Here is a 20255-nt window from a genome sequence, read left to right on the forward strand (position 1 = left end):
TGCGAGAAAATAATGGTCATTTATAGGTTGTGAATGAAATAGAGAAATTACATCCTTTTCCAGGTGGTAATGAGTAAATACGTTTTGATTTAGAATACAATTTGAGATAAAGATCAAATTTCTATACCTGGATTTCTGACTTACAAGATGTAACACTAAAAGGAATTGCCTCTTTCTACCCAGTCGGAAATTTTTAAAGCGGAATTGAAACTGGATGGTCGTCATTTACTCGATTTTTCATAACAGTGCCTGAGGAAAATTTCATTAATTGGTTCATCCCTAATTTATCTCTTGCGTTTTCCATTCCCACGGACCCCTTTCACTTCAGTCATAAGCATCTTCCCCAGGTTGATGAATGGGAATTCTACAAGGAGACACATGGCGAGGGCGCAAAAGTAGCTCAGCGAGATGAATGCTGCACTGAAGATGATCTGGAAAGACAAGAAGAGTGAAGAAAGAAACTTACTTGAATTTCAATACGTTACAAAATTCATCTATTTTCAGATTCTTAGAACTTAATAAATCCACTGATGGAGTGTATTTCCTAAACGTTTTCTTCAAGGAGTTTGTCATTTCCAGTGAAAATAAGAATTGCCAATGTATGAACTGCTGTTATAATATCTATCTATTATTGTAATACTCACGTAGTTGAAGATAGACCAGTGGATTGGTGTGGCTGAGCCGTACCCATACACATTTTGAAGAACAGGATGCAGCAGGTATGTGGAGTATGTAAGCCGGCTAAGAGGTGTCCAAAATCGCCAGGACAGAAAGTCGCTGACCACTCCTGTGGAAAGAAACATTTCTTAAACACAAAGTTTAGACAGAATAAACCCATATGTATACACAGACATAGGCCTCTACAGACAAATACTTCCCGTCAATTTCCAATGTAGCTTTCAGATGCAATTGCAAATAGCTTTCAACTGTTCAGGTGCGGTTGCAATCAACTTTCAACTAAATACAGAACGTGGGAGGTTAGGGGGAAAGAAATGATAGTATTTAAAAACAAACCATTGTTTTCATTAGCAACGGGTCAAAAAGGAGATTTACGAAATATCATCGCTGCCTCGCACATATTATAATTTGTAGAAGAAAAAAAAAAGAGGAAAATGCCTTTCACAGACACCTCAGGATATTTTACCAATGGTGAGTTCGCAAACTTCTCATTCAAATTCCATTTATAAAAAAAGAGTCGAGGAAATCTATAACGAGCAAACGTCTCCGATCCACTTAGCTTCACCTTTTTGTTCACTTGTTGTAGTTCGAAATAACACTCATCATTAGAATACACAACGTGGCTTAGCTGTAGCTATGTCTAAAATTGTCTGAACTAAACAAAGACAGTATTTCTGCTCACCGCCGTATCCATAGTGACAGGCAAATATGATCCACGCAAGGGCGAGGGCAAAGATGAATCTGGAGAAGGTGATGTACATGACACGGGCAGCTAAACTTGAAGTCGACGCACCACGGTAGAGATTGTAGAGACCGTAGATCACCACCATGTACAGTATGATAGCAGTGATCCACCCACCAGCTACAACAACCTGAAAATCGGTTCGACATACACCGATGCTTCAAACAAGATAATTTCTCTGTCATGTATAGAATCCGACAGTAGTACACCAATGAAATTGAAGATTTTGAAGAAATTGAAGAGCCCAAATATTTTGTTGTAGGAATAAAATGTGAGACATTCCATAAATCCAACTTGGTAACATTTTTTTAATAGCACGGAATTACGGTTGACATCCCTGTACACCTCACGAGCACAGGAAAACCAACATGTGATCAATAGTTATTATTATAAATATCAATTTGTCGGATCTATCTACTGAGTGCATTAGATTTCGTTCCTTTCCGGTAAGTATCTTAATACCACAGTGTGTAATATATCGTTTGGCTAGGAATGTCTCACACGGACATAAGGAGCAAAACAAATTTAATGGTAACATGTGAATAATGTAAAAATATCAGTTAGATTTGCATGGTAATGTATAAGAAATTAAAAGCCATTGCCGTGGTCCATAATGTCATGGTCCATATTGGTGACATGGGTAACTAGAATTATACACATGAAATGTCCAATGTCGGTATTATTTACCTGACGAGTTCAATTCAGAATTTGCTACTAATAATGAGCACTTTTTCGGTGTATTAGACGTCGATATGCTCGCAGTCTTTTAAGGAATTACGAAAATATGCAATTACCACTGTCTGCAAATAAATATGAAGTTTTCGGTTATTTGCTGTTACAGAAACATGGCTTTACATACAAATCTCCCCCTTTGTATAACATTGATGGATATTCTGTTGTCCGTTCTGATGGGGACGAGGCGGCGTATAGTCACCCCGTTCCTACCACACTCGTTATCGCTTAAAGTAAGGCCTGATTTGATATACATTGTACAATAGACATGAATTTGATTGTACATGTGTTGAAATTAATATGAATAATAGAACATATATGATATAAGAAGCACAAATTCACATTAGAAAATAAATCATCACTTGACGATGATTTCATCACGGAAACATGGGATGATATATACTTTGCGCAGAGCCACATATTGCTTTTGATACGTTTTGGAATGCATTTCTTTCTTGTTTTGACAAACATACCCCCAAAATTGAAAACAAAAATTAAAAACCCTTGGATAGCAAAGTGATTTTTCCATCAATTAAGAATAGAAATGTTATATATAAATATAGTTTACGGTATCGTAATAATGATAATGTTAACTGATACAGCGTGTGAATTCTACATGAATACACTCGCTCACAACTGGTATTTTTTTCCGAAAGCATGTAAAATTGCAGAAGTTATTCCAATATACAAAAGTATGCCTCCTTCTCTGGTCATCCTATCTCTATTCCTCTTAGTCTTTCTAAGGTTATAGAAAGGCTTGTTTGTACATGTATACCACAGTAGGCCTATGATTTTTTAATACAAACTTAAATACTGAACCAGTTATTTTTTTTTTCTGATCGGATACCAGTCAGTTTTATGTTTATTTTTTATTTGGATCATACGTTAGCATACAGACAAAACAGAACAGCATTAATGTTAGTAGAATGTTTGTTTCTTCAGGTTATGTTTCGATTTACCTGTAGGTTTGGTGTATTAGAAAACATCAAACAAAGCAGGTGGTCCGAAAGGGTCGATTTATATTGCACGAAACTTCAGCAAAAATGCACAAGAGCGGAATATATTTCAAAGGACGAAATACAATAAACAGGAGTGGAATGGACAAATAAGTAATAAATCTGTATTGCAGTTGCCGAGTAAAATAGGATAACAGACGTAGTCTGGCAATGTATAACATCTCTGCTATTAAATTTTTCATATGTCATGTATGAAAATAAAATGAAATGACTTAATGAGGGAGAAGATTATTATTTTATTAACGTCCATGTTAATAAATAAAGATTTTTCAGAAACTCACTGATTTCAAAGTAAGCTTCCTCTTGCCGATGCGTTGCATAAGGTAGCCCAACATCATACCAACCAAGTATGGCGAGACGCGACAGTACGGTTTGTCGTACACCAAGTTCAGTCTGAGGGTGTTGCCGGCTCTATTAATAGCAGTTTTCCAGGGGAGAATAGCGTATCCAGTGCAAGACATGACCACATTCATAGTGTTTATAGGGCCTACAGTATTCTCTTTATTTTCTGGGTGTCATAGATCCTAAATCCCCACATCTTCCCAACTGCGGTTAAATTTCATATTTCATGTGACAAGTAGCAACAATTATTATACCCGGGTGTCTTGCTCCGCAAGGAACAGGAGGAACCAAGTCTCAGTCTATAAAGTCAACCACAAGAGGGCGACAGATATTGAACAATATATTCATTTGACCAGTTGGTGAAATATAACGAGCTGGGAAAATATAACATTTACCATCTTCGCAAACAGTACCATTTGGCGAGCTGTCGACCAATAACATCAAAGAAAGATGTATTATATATATATATATATATATATATATATAAACACACTTTTAAAATATTGAGTAAATTTAGTTGGGTAATTGTTGGTTGGTTAAAAAAAAAATCATCATTCTGGCCGGGCAATTATCAAATTGAGCCTTTAGGTGATTAAACCAACATTGGGCAATTATTCTAACTTATATATTGAGTGAATGTTTACCAAAAGAATTGGTGATGGAGAGTTGGGTACTTTTTGCCCCGATGTAGTGTAAGTGACGCATTCCCTTTGAGTGTTGGGTAATTTTTGTTGGGCAGCTGATACTTGGGTAGAAATTCGCCTTATATAATTTACCATCATTATTTTGCACATTAGGCCTGGGTATTTCTTACCAGTATTTGGAGAATTTTGCTATTATACGTTTCTTTCTAAGTTGGTAAATTTTCATGGACAATTAAAAAAGTATGTGCGTGTACGCGTGTGTGTATGTATGCGACGGTGTGTGTGTGTGTGTGTGTGTGTGTGTGTGTGTGGTATAGGCCTACGTATGGGAGGATGGCCGAACCTTACGATTTTGTAGGGAGTACCAAGAATTACTATAGGGTGTTCTCCGTTTTAGGAATGGGAGGGGGGACAACACACACACACACACACACACACAGACATAGTTACTATTGTCTATATATATACAAGTAAGAGCTACATTGTGGACGTATTTTGACATAATTTTTTTACGTTTCCCTTTAATACTCCGTCAACACCGGAGGGGTTAAAAAATCAACATTGTGGGAGTATCTGCCTGTGGGAGCAAACTACAGGATACTAAACTACAATATTGCTACGTTGTGTTTTGTGTGTGTACGTGCGTGTGTGTCGGTTTGTGTGCAAGTAGTTAGAAGACTAATTTAGAAACCATATACCTGACTGGACTTGCTTACCACTTCATTCCAGATTAAAACCCAGTAACTAAAACACTGAAATTTTGATACCAGTTGATACCAGTTGGGTTCTATTGGTTTCTACTGGGTTTTTTGTCATGAATATTCATAAGCTATTCAAATTCTCTTCGTGAAAAAAATGAAATACATATTGTATTGTTGAATTTAATGTTTTTTTCTTAATGATTTCAATAAACTTTGAAGTGTCTGAAATGTATTAGAAATGTATTGAATATTATTACCGTGATATTCACAATTTCAACTTGTACCTTTGATGAGTATTTTAATAGTTTTATAATAAAAGTGTAATCTACATGGTAACCATGTCTTAAAGCATTACAACTAAATGGCCCTGTATATGTGAATGAAATATTCCTGGTACTAACTAGGTCTAGGATGTATAGGCTAAGCCTAGATGTAGTACTTGTGGGTATAGGCTTACGACTAGCTGTAGGATTATGATAGGTTTAATGATATGAACAATGTCTTGACATACACATGTTCTGGTAAACACCCATACATCAAATAATTCAACACAAAATTAATTTTGTCAACTGGATCCCAGTTGGTTCCAGCTGATACCAGTTGACAACTGGTACCGCAGTTAATTCCAGTTGGATGAATACCAGTTGATACCAGTTGAATATGGATATCGGTTGATATGCACCAGTTGATTCTAGTTACACATTCCAATTTCCATATTAAAACCAGTTGCCTCAACATGGAATTAACTGGTACCAGTACAAATTGCAACTGGTTTTTCGACCTGGGCTTGATTAACCAAACTTTAAAAAGTTGGACAAACGGATGTTGGACAATATCTAATTGGGTAAAATTGGTTGGGCAAATGATTACCCAACTCAAAATATATCCAACGGTTGGGAAATTGCAAGGTTGGGTAAAGTCTGATTGGTCAACAGTTGATGGGCAATCTAATTTGCCCAACCACATACAGCAAACTCATTACCCAACATCAGTTGGGCAGATTTTAACCAATAAGTTGTGTGGACAGTACGTTGTCCCGTGTTGGTTAAAAGTTGGGCATTTTTTTTTTGCACAACTATTTTAAGAGTGTATTGATATATAGTATATGGACATACATAAGATGACAGTTACTAGGGTTTGATTGGTCGACAGCTCGTCACTTAATACTGTTTGCGAGGATCGTAAATGTTATATTTTCCCAGCTCGTTATATTATTTTTTCACCAACTGGTCAAATGAATATACTTTTCCATGTCAGTCGGCCTCTTACGGTTAAAATACCAACAATGACACCAACATAAGGGAGTGGGACTACGCTATCTGTGACAAGCAAGCGATTACTATCGAAAATGGCAGCCTCGATCGATATCTCTGTCTGCTTCGGGAAAATATAATCCCACGGGAAAACTCCCTGGCGGCCCAAAGAATATATATTCAAACCCGTACCAGTCAACATCTGTATGATAAATATATCACACTATCGGGCTCACACCCGTAAATACAATGGAATATCCCAGACCCCTTCACAAATTCGTACCAAAGATACCAAAATAAATGAAGAAAAAAAAATTAATGAAAAATCAATGATGTAGTTTGGCAAAAAAACTGAATAGCTGTATATATTGAGTATGAATTCCTCTACAAACTGCATTTTAGTTGGAAGATGAAGCTTTTCTGATGGAATTTGAGGGGACTATATTTCATTGGGTACGTGTACGGAAACTACGGTGATTTTTTTTTTTTTTTTTTTGAGTGACAAGAACTCGTAGTCTGGCTTTGCGGACACCTGGACAGAATTTGGGCTGAAGAATCCACCCTGAAAATTTGATGGATGAAAGGGTATATCTCACTTATCCAGGTTAGTGAAGCTGAAACACCTCATTTCTCCCAGCTATTTAACATAATCTTTTGAAATTTGATTTTTAACACACATCCTTATGGGGAAATATTTATGGGTGCGAGCCTTATAGAGGATGCATGCAATGCACACAAGTCTATGGGAAGTATTCAACCCATACAAGTTCTGCTGGTTTATGTTGATCTATTGTGTCAGATCTCTTCCTCCCTCCCCCATTCTCCTTCCTACCCCTCCCCCTACCCCTCTCCTCTACCCCCCCCCCCCCCCCCACTCTGCTTGGCTACAATTTGTGTTCTCTAAATGTTGTTGTGGTACTAGATCTTTGTACATTAGCAGTCATCACTATCACAAAACTTTGAATGACTTCGTTATTCTCATGTATTTCTTTGTTTTGGCTACCACTGAAACAGGTCAAAATTCATAAAGTTAGTCTGTTAGACAAAACAAAGTCTTTTAAAGTACTTTGTAGGCAATAAGGTGATGACGACACCCCCATAATCAAGGATTACTGCCTGCATCTATGTATTCATCTTATGAAGAACTGATCAACACTGCAAGATTTATTCGAAAAAAAAAACCCAAAGGGCATGATTTTCAAAAAGTGTCCCTTTGAAAAGCTTTATAACCTTTAAATGTGTAATTTCCCATATAATGTAGGGGCAAATATCATCAAAAACATATTTGTGATGTTAAAAATTCAAATGAGAAATATGACCTCCACTATAGGGCTCACACCCGTAAAATACAATGGAATATCCCAGACCCCTTCACAAATTCGTACTAAGATACCAAAATAAATGAAGAAAAAAAACATTAAAAATCAATGATGTAGTTTGGCAAAAGACTGAAGAGCTGTATTATTGAGTATGAATTCCTCTACAAACTGCGTTTTAGTTGGAAGATGAAAGCTTTTCTGATGGAATTTGAGTCTGCTCTTTCAGGGACTATATTTCATTGGGTATACGTGTACGAAAAAAATAGGTGATTTTTTGAGTGACAAGAACTCGTAGTCTGGCTTTGCGGACACCTGGACAGAATTTGGGCTGAAGAATCCACCCTGAAAATTTGATGGATGAAAGGGTGTATCTCACTGATATCCAGGTTAGTGAAGCTAAAAACACCTCATTTTTCCCGGCTATTTTACAGAATTTTTTGAAATTTGATTTTTAACACACATCCCTATGGGGAAATATTTATGGGTGTGAGCTCTATAATTCGAGCAACGTTTGTCTGTCTGCCTGTCTGTTTGTTCCTCTACTCCTCCCAGGTTGTTGGTCCGATCTCCATCAAACTTAGTGAGTGGCAAGATGCAGATTCAAAAATTGCCCATGAGGGGTTCATTTTTGGAAAGGTCAAGATCATTGGGGTCAAAGGTCAAATAACTGTTTTTCGCTACTCCTTGGGATTTCCCCAGAAATATCCTCAATGGGGATTTCCCAGGTGTAGGCCTACCTATATGGGGATTCCCCCAGAAATATCCTCAATGGGGATTTCTCAATGGGGATTGGACCAAGGAGTAGCGCAAAACAATTATTTGACCTCCGTTGACCCTGGTGGAATCCCCATAGAGGATTTCTGGGCACTGGCTGAAGCCAAACAAGCATGATATAATGTACTCTCTGATAGTACAGATCATTCATACCAAACTACTGCGATAACTTCATCACACCCCCCCCCCCCCCCATGCCCCACTTCGGCTGATTCAGTATTCCACGGGTACATTGACTAGTATATACAATATATATGTGTGTGTGCGGGTATAGAAGAGCTTGCAAGCAAAAGGCGCTAAATCCATGGAAAAAAATAATGATAGATTTAGCACCTTATGGCAGTATGGTGTATGGATGGAAGGTCTTCGGATAGGCATAATATATATATATATATATATATATATATATATATATATATAGTATATATATATATATATAGTATATATATATATATATATATATATATATATATATATATGTATATGTGTGTGTGTGTGTGTGTGTGTGTGTGTGTATTTCACGGTGTTTACTTCACTCACTCAGGGATTTGGAAGTCGTTTTCCCATACGATGACAGCCGTGGTAATAAAGCTGGCAATACACGTGGCGGTAACGGCGCCCAGTCCAATCTTGGGAAACCTGCATAAGATCATTAAAGTCTGGTATCAAACGTATGCAAATTGTAGGGGTCCTACCGCCATATTGTAGCCTCTATACGGTACAGAAGTTTATTTGCTGAATTAAACTTTTAGCTGCAGAATGAAGTCTATATTATTTTTCACTTAGCTAACCAATACTTGTTGATTTTTTTTTTAAAACGTTATTTCTGGAAAACGAAACCATTGAGGAAAAAAACATACCATGAAGATTATGGATGTTGAAGCGTTCCTGAATACAATGGGATAGGCAGTTTATACAGTTCTGCACATTTCTAATGATATCTACGCTGATAATCACAATAAATTCGGGCCCTACTGTGTTATCAGCGGGTGTTATGTTTGATCGTAAAATCAATGATAAGACTGACCCACTAATAATCGGTTTTATAAAATGGTTATTATGGATCCTAATTATAAATGATTGGGTGAGAGCAATTGAGTATGTGACCAGTCTTTAATTTTTGCCTAACATGCAAAGCGGGCATAAGTTTTTAAATTGACTGCGTGCTAATGACCGGTTCTAACGGGGTCATCCCACGAGACCGACACCCACGAGTCCACGGTCCACGAGACCGACATCAAAAATAGGTCCATGAGTCATACAGCCCATGAGTTATACGGCTCACGAGTCATACAGCCCATGAGTTCGACACTAGGAACAAAAATCTCACGAGACCGACACTAAGCAAAGAAAGCCCACGAGACCGTCACTACACAATTAAGGCTCACTAGACCGACAGTACGCAAAAGAGGCTCATGAGACCGACACTAGGCAAAGACAGCCAGCGAGACCGACACTAGGCAAAGAAGGCTCACGAGACCGACAGGATGAACAGCCCCATCTAAAAGGAAATTACAAACACGCCTCTGTACAGGGTGCTCCATGAAAGGGAAAAGTACATACTGGCGGGTGTAATTTCGTTACGCTGTCGAGCGAAAGATTGTAACTTACTAATACCAGCACCACCTACATATCAACCACATTAGGTATGTATTTGTACACGTGTGGCTTTTGGGGGGCAATTTTGTCACGCTACGAGGAGAGACATAATTCTTATTTTTTTTTTTTTTTAATAAAATTGTCCTCTTCATAGGACCACCATTCAAAAAATGTATGAAAAATGATAGAGGACAAGAACGATGAATGGTTTGATTTTAGATGCCATCGTGCTATATTTAATAGGCTTTCCCAATTTCTAATTAGACGGTGGACAGGATGTAAGTTTTTTTCGCCCTTTTCTTTCTTGCTTCACAAAATTAATTAAGTAGGCGTTATTAGATATCCTATCTGCATGATTATACCCGCCTACTTAGAGTTTCATTTGTAATTTTCTCTTTAACTATGATGTATGAAATTTGACGGATGAAAACGTTTTTTTGTTTTTTGTTTTTTGATTGCGATTCACTTCGATTTCAGTGGCTTGTGTTTGTATAATACTAATTCTTTTCAAAACGGTACATTTTTCATTGAATTGAAAAGTTGCTTTCATGGATGCATCTTCTTTTTCTGAATTTTTAACACTGCCTAATTTGACGATTACATTATTTTCTGTGAATTTATACCATTTCAACGCCTTTGCAGATTACTTACCCTCCCCCATATCATGTGAAGCAGGTGTGCACTACAACACTGACCATTTTGTGAATAATTTTCCTGTAGTGAACTTCATTTCATACCTGGGTATTCTAGTTGGTTGATCTGAATGTCCGCATCATTTTATTATTTTTTTAAGTAGGTGTATACCGATATGAGCTTTTCAGATAGGGAAAAGAGGGTGTTTTGGGATTTTCGAAAGTAATATTGAAACATCTCATGCACTTTTACTAAATTGTGTTTACTTTTTAACAAACACGCACATATATACGCAAACACAATTAAAGATCTTGACCGTTCAGGGGGTGAGGGAGGGCAATTGACGAGGTAATATCCTAGCAACTCTCCTTTTCCATCTCTCATACCTTCTTTATGCCATTATCTGGACACCCTGTATAATTAATTGGTCTATAGGTGGCGCTGTTCATCCTGTCGGTCTCGTGGGTCTTCTTTGTTTAGTGTCGGTCTCGTGAGCCTCTTTTGCCTGGTGTCGGTCTCGTGGGCCTCTTTTGCCTGGTGTCGGTCTCGTGAGCCTTTTAAGCGCAGTGTCGGTCTCGCGAGCCTTTTGTGCCTCGTGTCGAACTTATGGGATGTATAACTCATGGGCTTATTTTACTTGATGTCGAACTCATGGGCTTTATTTACTCAGGGTCGAACTCGTGTGCTGTATAACTAGTGGGCTGTATGACTTGTGAGCTGTATGACTCGTGGGCTGTATGACTTGTGAGCTGCATGACTTGTGGGCTGTATGACTCGTGGGTGTCGGTCTCGTGACGTGCACCCGTTTTAACGACCGCTCCACTCAGAGATACGCGGATAAAAATGAGTAGCTTGCCGCAGAATGAAGCTCAACGGCATCACAATGCGCACACTCAGTTACAAGCTCGAACTCAATCACCTTTTCGAACCGTAAACAATAATAAACGATTCTTGAATGGTATTATCAGTGTGTTTGGAGCATTCCTTCGGACATCTTGGCTTTTTGAAAAGCAAATCATTCATGAAGGTGACTGGTATTAACCTATAAAATGAACTAACTAACTGTTATAAGGTAAATTCTGATGCACATGTTTAAGTTTGGGATGTTAATGGAGATGTAACTCACTATCTGGTGTTTGTGCAACATGCACTCGGCTGCGTCTTGCGCATACTACAATTGCAAATATCCTCGAGTGCGCGCTGCATCTCCACTATTATCCCTTTTACCTGTGCGTTATTTATATAATAACTGCCATTAGGTTTTTTTTTTTTTTTTTTTTTTTTTTTTTTTTTTTTTTTTAAATATGCTTCCGCCCCGAAGTGTCGCCGGAGGAATTATGTTTTCTGGTTGTCCGTCCCTCCGTCCGTCCTTCCGTCCGTCCGTCCGTCCGTCCTTCCGTCTGTCCGTGATCAATTTTTGTGGACAGCGTAACTAAAAAACGGTTTGAGGTGACTTAATGAAACTTTGCATGTGTATGTATGAGTAAGCGGAGTTGTGCCTTGTGTTTCTTCATGGAACCTAGTACATATGCATGTACTAACTGGCAGTGGTCATCTAGGGGATTTAGGGTCATGGGTCAAAGGTCAAAGGTCAAGGTTAACTCATCAAAATGTCACTATTTCCCTCTTATCCATGCAATGCCTGCAGGATATTTCTTGAAACTTTAGTGTTTGCATGACAATAGAGATTGTCTTGGAAGTTTCTTGCCTAAAGGTCAGAGGTCAAGTGAAAGTGCTACATTTCACTTCTTCCTTAAACTAATAAAAGGAGGGTCAAAAGTCAGGTTCAAATCCTCACATCCCCAAATACCTGCACTCATAGACAGTATAGCCATTCATCCAATTAAACCTGTCATTTTAACCCGTTGAGGACAGACTGATTTTGCTACACCATGCATTTCCCATAGACACCTCCCCGAGTATACTCAGGTTTCCCATAGACACCTGCTCGAGTATTATCGGAACTCGTTCTCAACGGTTTAATATTAATTTGCCAATTATGTGAAATTGTTGTCACATGATAATTGTCAAGACATTGTACTATAGACCTATAAGGAGAACCATGCATAATGGCGGAGGCATACCAGTCGCCATATATTAGCGACACTTCTAGTTTTTTTCTTTTGTTTTACAAAGAGACTTGTAATTCATTTTATTTTATAATTGATCTCCTTGACTTATAGTTGACTCAGTTAAAATGATAATTGCTGGATGAGCTCTAATTTTCTGCAGTGTGTGCTCAAAGAAAAAAAAAACATATTATACAATGCAGAAACGTAGAATATGATAGTTGCTTACATTTGGACATTTAAAAGTTCAAGTGTTCTTGTATTGTATTGTATTTCGTATTGTATCTGGGAATATAATGCACATTGGAAAGAGACTATAACCCGACATCTCTGAAATGTACCATTTTACCTCGGAAAGATCATTTACCGAAGCGAACTGCCTCAATATTGTAAAAGCGCGCTGCATGCTGAGCTGGTCATCATGCCATAGCGTAGCCTTTAGTCAAGGCCCTCTCGCTGCATGCGAGACGTCTATTTAACAGGCTAGCGAACGGCAGCGCGCAATCCCACTCACCCCCACTTCACCGTACAGCGAGAGGGCATTGACAAAATGCTATAGCCACAGCGCAGCGATGCACCTCGTGCCTTTTTTGCCGAAACCAAGCGAGAGATTATCATAAAGTGTTTGGGCGTTGTCAACATGTATTATCACCAAGGAATATGATATGGTTGTCCTTTCTTGTTTGGATGCACTGCTGATTGGACCTCACAATTTAACATTAACCATATTGAGATGAAAAACAAAGAATACATGAATACACAACAATGAAGAACATTCAAACAAACATAGTTACACTATATGCGAGCCTTTCATGAGTTAATTGTGTATGTCATTTATCCTTTCTTTAAAAAGTCTACTCCATTAAAATTGCTCGGAGTAGGAACTTGATCTTCTGAAGATGAAATTGAACGCTCCAAAAAACCTCGTCGGGACTATACACTTGGCTATCGCGTGAAATTGAATGCAAGAGTAGGAAATGCAATGCTGGCATTAATTCGCATTTGGAAATTGAACGCCCAAGCGTGAATTTGATTTGACGAAAACGAAATAGAACGCCCCATAAATGAATTTTGAATTTGAATGCCCGAATGCTTTCGCGTGCGTGCGCTGTGTGAATTTGAATGCACATTCATGAATTGGATTGACACAAAAGTGTAAATGACCCGGAAAACCTATCAATTCGGAAGTACTAGGCCTATCTTAATATGTCTCTTGAGAAAACGGACTTATTGTATCACTAATCCATGGATTAATTTGCAGAGTTATCATTAATTTCCTGGACTTATTAGTTCTTGATAACAAAAGGGGACTTGATAATATTGTAATGAAATGAGGTTAGAGCACTGAAGTTGGTGTCTCTGGTACGTCTGGTTAGGACGTAGGGGGCGTGCGGTGACCCCATGACCGTTTGAGTTTCGATGGGGGTCACGGGTCGCACGTGGTTATACTCTCGCTCGGGTAGAAGGAGCGAGGAGTGGTGAGCTGACGCTCGTCGGGGGCGGACGTGTCCGCGGAGTCCCCCCGTGGTCTTGTAGTGTATTGTACACTATAAAGTCTTGTAACGCTGTGTGTATCGGCCATTCGTGCGGCGATACAGTGGTGCATCGTGTCAGGCGACTGGTCCTGACGGGTAGCCGGATTGGCGAGTACGGTAATAAAGTTCTTCTTCGCACGCACTTCGATTGTCTTCTCGGTGAATAATTATTGATGCTTTCTCTACGTGATGATGCGATATGATGTGATCGTTGTGAGTCCGAGTGAGGTGTCCGCGAGCATACCCAATAAAGATCCCACAGTAACTGGAGAAATCCGGTTATATTACATTGGTGGCAGCGGTGGGATGGGTTGCGTGGACCAGGAGACTGCTATAACGATCATTTTCATGTTATTGTGACATATTTTGCATTAGAGGAGAGATGATTAATCCTGCAGTGCTATAGTAGTGCCCTCGTTACGAATGCCTACTATATTTTTCGTTGCCTGCAGGGTGAGTCTGGATCAGTAAATTCATCTTGCGTATATTTCGTCCTGCAGGTGAAAGACGCTTGCAGGTGAAAGGCGCCTGCAGTTGAAGTTGAAAGGCTCCTGCAGGTGAAAGGCGCCTGCAGGGGAAGGCGCCTGCAGTGAAGGACGCCTGCAGGCGGAGGCGCCTGCAGGGGAAAGGCGCCTGCGAGCGAAGGCGCCTGCAGGGGAAAGGCGCTTGCCGGCGAAGGCGCCTGTATTGTTTTAGACTTTACGCAGCCTGGAGAAGATAAAGAGAGAATAGCGCCTGTCAAGAGGACCCTATAGCGCATGCAGTGTCAGCGGTGCCTTCAAATTGAATGCCCGGTATGCCTGCAAGTTCATCTGTCAATACCGACATCATGAAGTTGAAGTCGTATGAGAGGCAGAAGTCTACGCCGGAAGAAAATACAGTAGGACCCTACTCGTCAAAAAGAAATAGTAGCGCCTGTAGTGCCAGCGGTGCCTTCACATTGAATGCCTGCTATGCCTGCAGTGTCGTTAGCAGTGCCTTCAAATCGAATGCCTGCTATGCGTGCACATGCATGTTTTCACGATCAGACCGAAACTCTGTTCCTGGTGCATTTTAATGCAATTCTGCGTTGCTACACATCATGACAACGGAAATGACAAGGTCCGTTCCTGGTTGTAGGAAGGTTGTCGGACGTGACCTGCCGAACACAAGAGAAAACATCGGAAAGAAAAGCTTTATGCACCTGGCTCGAATGAAACAGTGCTTTGGTGAGCCGTTGTTACAGTCTTTGATCGAGGTTGGTGGAGGTATTGATGCTCCTTTACAGGAGCCGGATCGTCATGTCCTCGTGGCCAGGCGCGCCGGAAGCAGTTTTGGATTGGGGGGGCAAACATTGGAGGGGGCTCAAGATTAGACCATGCATATGTTACACAATATACACATACACACACACACACACACGCACCCGCACACACATCTATTATATATATATATATATATATATATATATATATATATATAAAGTGGCGTACGGTGGGTCGAAACATGGGGGGAACCATAAAGTAATTTTGACGGTCTGTATGCTTGTGCGTGTGTGCGTGAGCAATAATGGGACTACAATACATTACGGAATGTGATACATTCAACAACGCAGTCATTGAGGAACATTGTAAGTTTTCCTTACATGGATTATGGAATGACGGTGTGAAACGATCGAAAAATTATATACTGTCAGCAACATAAGGTGAATGGCATAACAATAAAACGCGAGCGAGCGAAGCGAGCGAGCTTGAAAATTTTGATATCCTGCAGTTCCAAAACTGGAGTTTTGTAGCTATATATTTCGTTTTGGAAATAAATGGGAGCGCATCGGGCGCAACTGCTGGCAATTATTGGCAGCAACATTAGGAGAATGGCATAATGATTCAATGCGAGCGAGCGAAGCGAGCAAGCTTGAAAATGTTGACATTCTACAGTCCCAAAAAGGGGTTTGTAGCTACAGTATATCTTTCACTTTGGAAATTAATGGGGCGGCGCATCGGGCGCAACTGCTGGCAATTACTGGCAGCAACATTAGGAGAATGGCATAACGATTCAATGCGAGCGAGCAAAGCGAGCGAGCTTGAGAATTTTGACATTTTACAGTCCAAAAACTCCCGTTTGTAGCTATATCTTTCGCTTTGGAAATTAAGGGGGGGGGCATCGGGCGCAACTACTGGCAATTACTGGCAGTAACGTTAGGAGAGTGGCATAACGATTCAATGCGAGCGAGCGAAGCGAGCGAGTTTGAAACTTTTGACATGTTATACAGTCCAAAAACTCCCGTTTGTAGCTATATCTTTCGCTTTGGAAATTAAGGGGGGGGCATCGGGCGCAACTGCTGGCAATTACTGGCAGCAACGTTAGGAGAGTGGCATAACGATTCAATGCGAGCGAGCGAAGCGAGCGAGCTTGAAAATTTTGACATGTTACAGTCCAAAAACTCCCGTTTGTAACTATACCTTTCGCTTTGGAAATTAAGGGGGGCATCGGGCGCAACTGCTGGCAATTACTGGCAGCAACATTAGGAGAGTGGCATAACGATTCAATGCGAGCGAGCGAAGCGAGCGAGCTTGAAAATTTTGACATTTTACAGTCCCAAAACTCCCGTTTGTAGCTATATCTTATCTTTCGCTTTGGAAATTAAGGGGTGGGGGCATCGGGCGCAACTACTGGCAATTACTGTCAGCAACATTAGGAGAATGGCATAACGATTCAATGCGAGCGAGCTTGAAAATTTTGACATTCTAGAGTCCAACAACTGCCGTCGTAGCTATGTTTTTCGCTTTAGAAATTAAGGGGGAGGCGCACCGGGCTCAACTGCTGGATGCGAGCGAGCTCGAAAATTTTGACATTTTACAGTAAAAAGCTGCCGTTTGTAGCCATATTTTTTCCCTTTTATTAATATATATACATATCTATTTTATTTTATTTGTTTATTCATTCATTTTTATTATTATTATTATTATTTTTTTTTTTTTTTTGGGGGGGGGGGCTTTTTGGGGGGGCAAAAATGCGTTTTGCCCCCCCACTTTTTGGATTGGGGGGGCGGCCGCCCCCCCTGCCCCCCCCCCCCCCCCCCCCACTTCCGGCGCCTATGCTCGTGGCACCATTCACCTCGGAAGTTCCTCAACGAAGCTGCAGACGTTCGACCAGAGTCTGACCCTATCGATTTGCACACCGGCAAAGATGAATCCATTTCTCCGACGTTTTCCATACTGATCTCCGGCGCAATCAACCAAGGAAGCGAAACTCTCCTCAGCGATGCGATGACTCGTATCAGGGATGCTGGGTAGAGCGCCAGGTGATTGTAGTGACTCGTGTACAGCCGCAACTTAATGTATATAATGTAGGAAACTGCGGGATTCCTGCAATAGGTGCATCATACCTGCAACGCCATGTGCTACTTCGACAGGTTGAACCAGCAGTGACGTATTGTCATATCTGTCATGTGGTCTGCGAGAAGACTTACGATAAGGGTATCTGCTACAACAAGTGGGGCGGCGCAAGGAATTCTCTGGAGACGCTATGGTTGGAGTGCAGGACGAGAACCCCTAGCGGAAGGCGCAACGACTTATGACGTTACAGTGTTCTATTTGTCTTTAAAATGTGGACTGCTATTAAGAGAGCTTTGTTTATTTTTGTGTGTGTGTGTGTGTGTAAATACGTGTAAATACAATGTAAACTATCGGAAAAGCTATACTTTTGGAAGGTAACTTCTGCGTTCGTTGTTTAAGCTAGGCGGGAGACCATGATACATAGGCCTAGTGATAAATACCTCGCTTGTTCAGTAATGATGCAGTTTTCACATCTTTTTTGTGTGTGTTTATTAAGTTATGTAAATACATGTAAATGCAAAGTTGCGAACCAGTGTTTCGCGTATGTACGTCATACACTTGGTTGTTTTAGCGTGTAAGAATAGGTAAATGTGCTTACGCTAATCTGTGAAGTTTATGTAAAAATGTTGTTCTCGCGTTATTGTTTATGTTTCTGTTTGTGTGGGATACGGGATTGTAGTATCCGGTTTCGGTCATTTCATTGTTTATGTAAAGCCCGAGTTGCCCTAGTCAAGGGACTGACTAGTCTTAGGGAGGGGCTGTGTAATGAAATGAGGTTAGAGCACTGAAGTTGGTGTCTCTGGTACGTCTGGTTAGGACGTAGGGGGCGTGCGGTGACCCCATGACCGTTTGAGTTTCGATGGGGGTCACGGGTCGCACGTGGTTATACTCTCGCTCGGGTAGAAGGAGCGAGGAGTGGTGAGCTGACGCTCGTCGGGGGCGGACGTGTCCGCGGAGTCCCCCCGTGGTCTTGTAGTGTATTGTACACTATAAAGTCTTGTAACGCTGTGTGTATCGGCCATTCGTGCGGCGATACAGTGGTGCATCGTGTCAGGCGACTGGTCCTGACGGGTAGCCGGATTGGCGAGTACGGTAATAAAGTTCTTCTTCGCACGCACTTCGATTGTCTTCTCGGTGAATAATTATTGATGCTTTCTCTACGTGATGATGCGATATGATGTGATCGTTGTGAGTCCGAGTGAGGTGTCCGCGAGCATACCCAATAAAGATCCCACAGTAACTGGAGAAATCCGGTTATATTACAATATTGTGTTTTAGGCATTGCACAATAATAATCGTCAGTGAAAGTGCGGATTCCGAATGCGCAATGTCTGTTTGAATGAAAGTTTAAAGAATGTTTTGTTTGTTTGTTTGTTTGTTCGTTTTTGGTTTAATCAATTATTTATTTATTTATTTATTTATTTATTCATTCATTCATTCATTCATTCTTCATTCATTTATTTATTCATATATTTTTTTGGTGGTAATTGCATGACAAACGAACTGAGGGTTGATGAGCGAGAAGGAGCTCAGGGGCCGGCGGGAGACAGCCCCCGCTCCCTTCTCTGTCAGCGCTTGCAGAACATGCAGCTCTTGGGAATTCGAATATATCGAATATTGTTGGAAGACGGCTTCAACTTGAATGGTTCCTTAGTCTTGAAACTACTTCCCTGGGGGTAGAGCCTACATAACCGGCACGTCTACCGGCCGATGCAGGATAAAGGCGGGGAATGAACAAACCTGTACAGAGGAATCAGGAGTAGAGGACTTAGGTAGTAGAACTGCATGTCACAGGCAAGATACCAAGCCCAGCCAATGCACTAAAATGGAAATAGACAGAAAGAAAAATATTTCGAACAAACTAAAGTAAGTGTCACTGACACATATTATACATGGTTTGAACAGGCTGGCTATGGTTCCAGGATTCAAACATGACGTCGTCAAAAACTTATGATTAAATATTCCATACATTCAAGTAGTTTAAGCCCTACCCTCTGCTCTTTTATGCAGTATCATTCCTCAAAACTTACCATATAATGTTTTAGATCGGTACTACCAAGATGAAACTTCACTTTAAATAACTATTATACCGATGACAAACTATGTAGGACCTAGTTCTAAAATGGATGATTTTACTTTCATGAAAAAGTTGTGCGTATCTGCTCCGTACACCCGGTGCGAACTCGTTTAAAGATAATAAAAAGTTTTGGTACCTCAAAAGTGTCCTTGAATTTCCTTGTCTTAGTTTGTGTTTCAGGTTAAAGTACCTTTCATATAACTAACACTGTGAGACTTACTAGCCCCAAAGTGCTCTCATGTCTTAGTAATCATGCAATTAACTGCGATCAGCAGCCCCATACGCATAGCGACCAGCAGTCCCATACGCAAAGCGTAATCGGGCTTCGCATTGTAGCATTCAGGATCATGACAGATTTAGTATCGCAGGGTAAATGTCAACTTAAAATCCCATAAATTCTTCAATTTGAAGACTTACCAATTAATTTGAAGTATTGAAAACAGGCTTCGGGCAACGTTTGGTTCTGCCTATAGTCCCTTTCTGTTCGAATTGATGACTGAATGTGACTCAGTCGACAGGACCTTAGGAGAGCTACATACAGTACACTGAATACTACAGCCAGTGCATGCGAACACATCACATGCGATATGCACACAAATTTCAAATCCATGAACGGATAAGATGTTTGTGTGCGCATGCGCTGGCCATGGTATCCAGTGTATGTAGCTCTCCCAAGGTCCTCTCAACCGAGTCACATTCAGTCATCAATTCGAACAGAAAGGGACTATTGGCAGAACCAAACGTTGTTCGAAGCATGTTTTCAATACTTCAACTTAATTGGTAAGTCTTCAAATCGAAAAAAAATTTGGATTTTAAGTTGACAT

General features: G+C 40.3%; 1 protein-coding gene across 1 annotated transcript in view; it reads right to left on the reverse strand.

Moving 5' to 3' along the window:
• Positions 1–284: 284 nt before the first annotated feature.
• Positions 285–20255, reverse strand: part of LOC139722497 (nose resistant to fluoxetine protein 6-like) — a 48402-nt gene continuing 28431 nt past the window's right edge. Inside the window, exons 6-12 of the mRNA XM_071633786.1 lie at positions 19095–19174; positions 8742–8840; positions 8252–8298; positions 3450–3676; positions 1361–1550; positions 645–787; positions 285–431 (exon numbers count right to left, since the gene is read on the reverse strand). Coding sequence (XP_071489887.1) covers positions 285–431; positions 645–787; positions 1361–1550; positions 3450–3676; positions 8252–8298; positions 8742–8840; positions 19095–19174 — 933 coding nt within the window. The remainder of the gene's footprint in view (positions 432–644; positions 788–1360; positions 1551–3449; positions 3677–8251; positions 8299–8741; positions 8841–19094; positions 19175–20255) is intronic.

Source organism: Diadema antillarum, unplaced genomic scaffold, assembly GCF_040938485.1.
Source record: "Diadema antillarum isolate AM-2024a unplaced genomic scaffold, OU_Dant_1.0 scf00000166, whole genome shotgun sequence".
NCBI classification, from domain to species: domain Eukaryota; kingdom Metazoa; phylum Echinodermata; class Echinoidea; order Diadematoida; family Diadematidae; genus Diadema; species Diadema antillarum.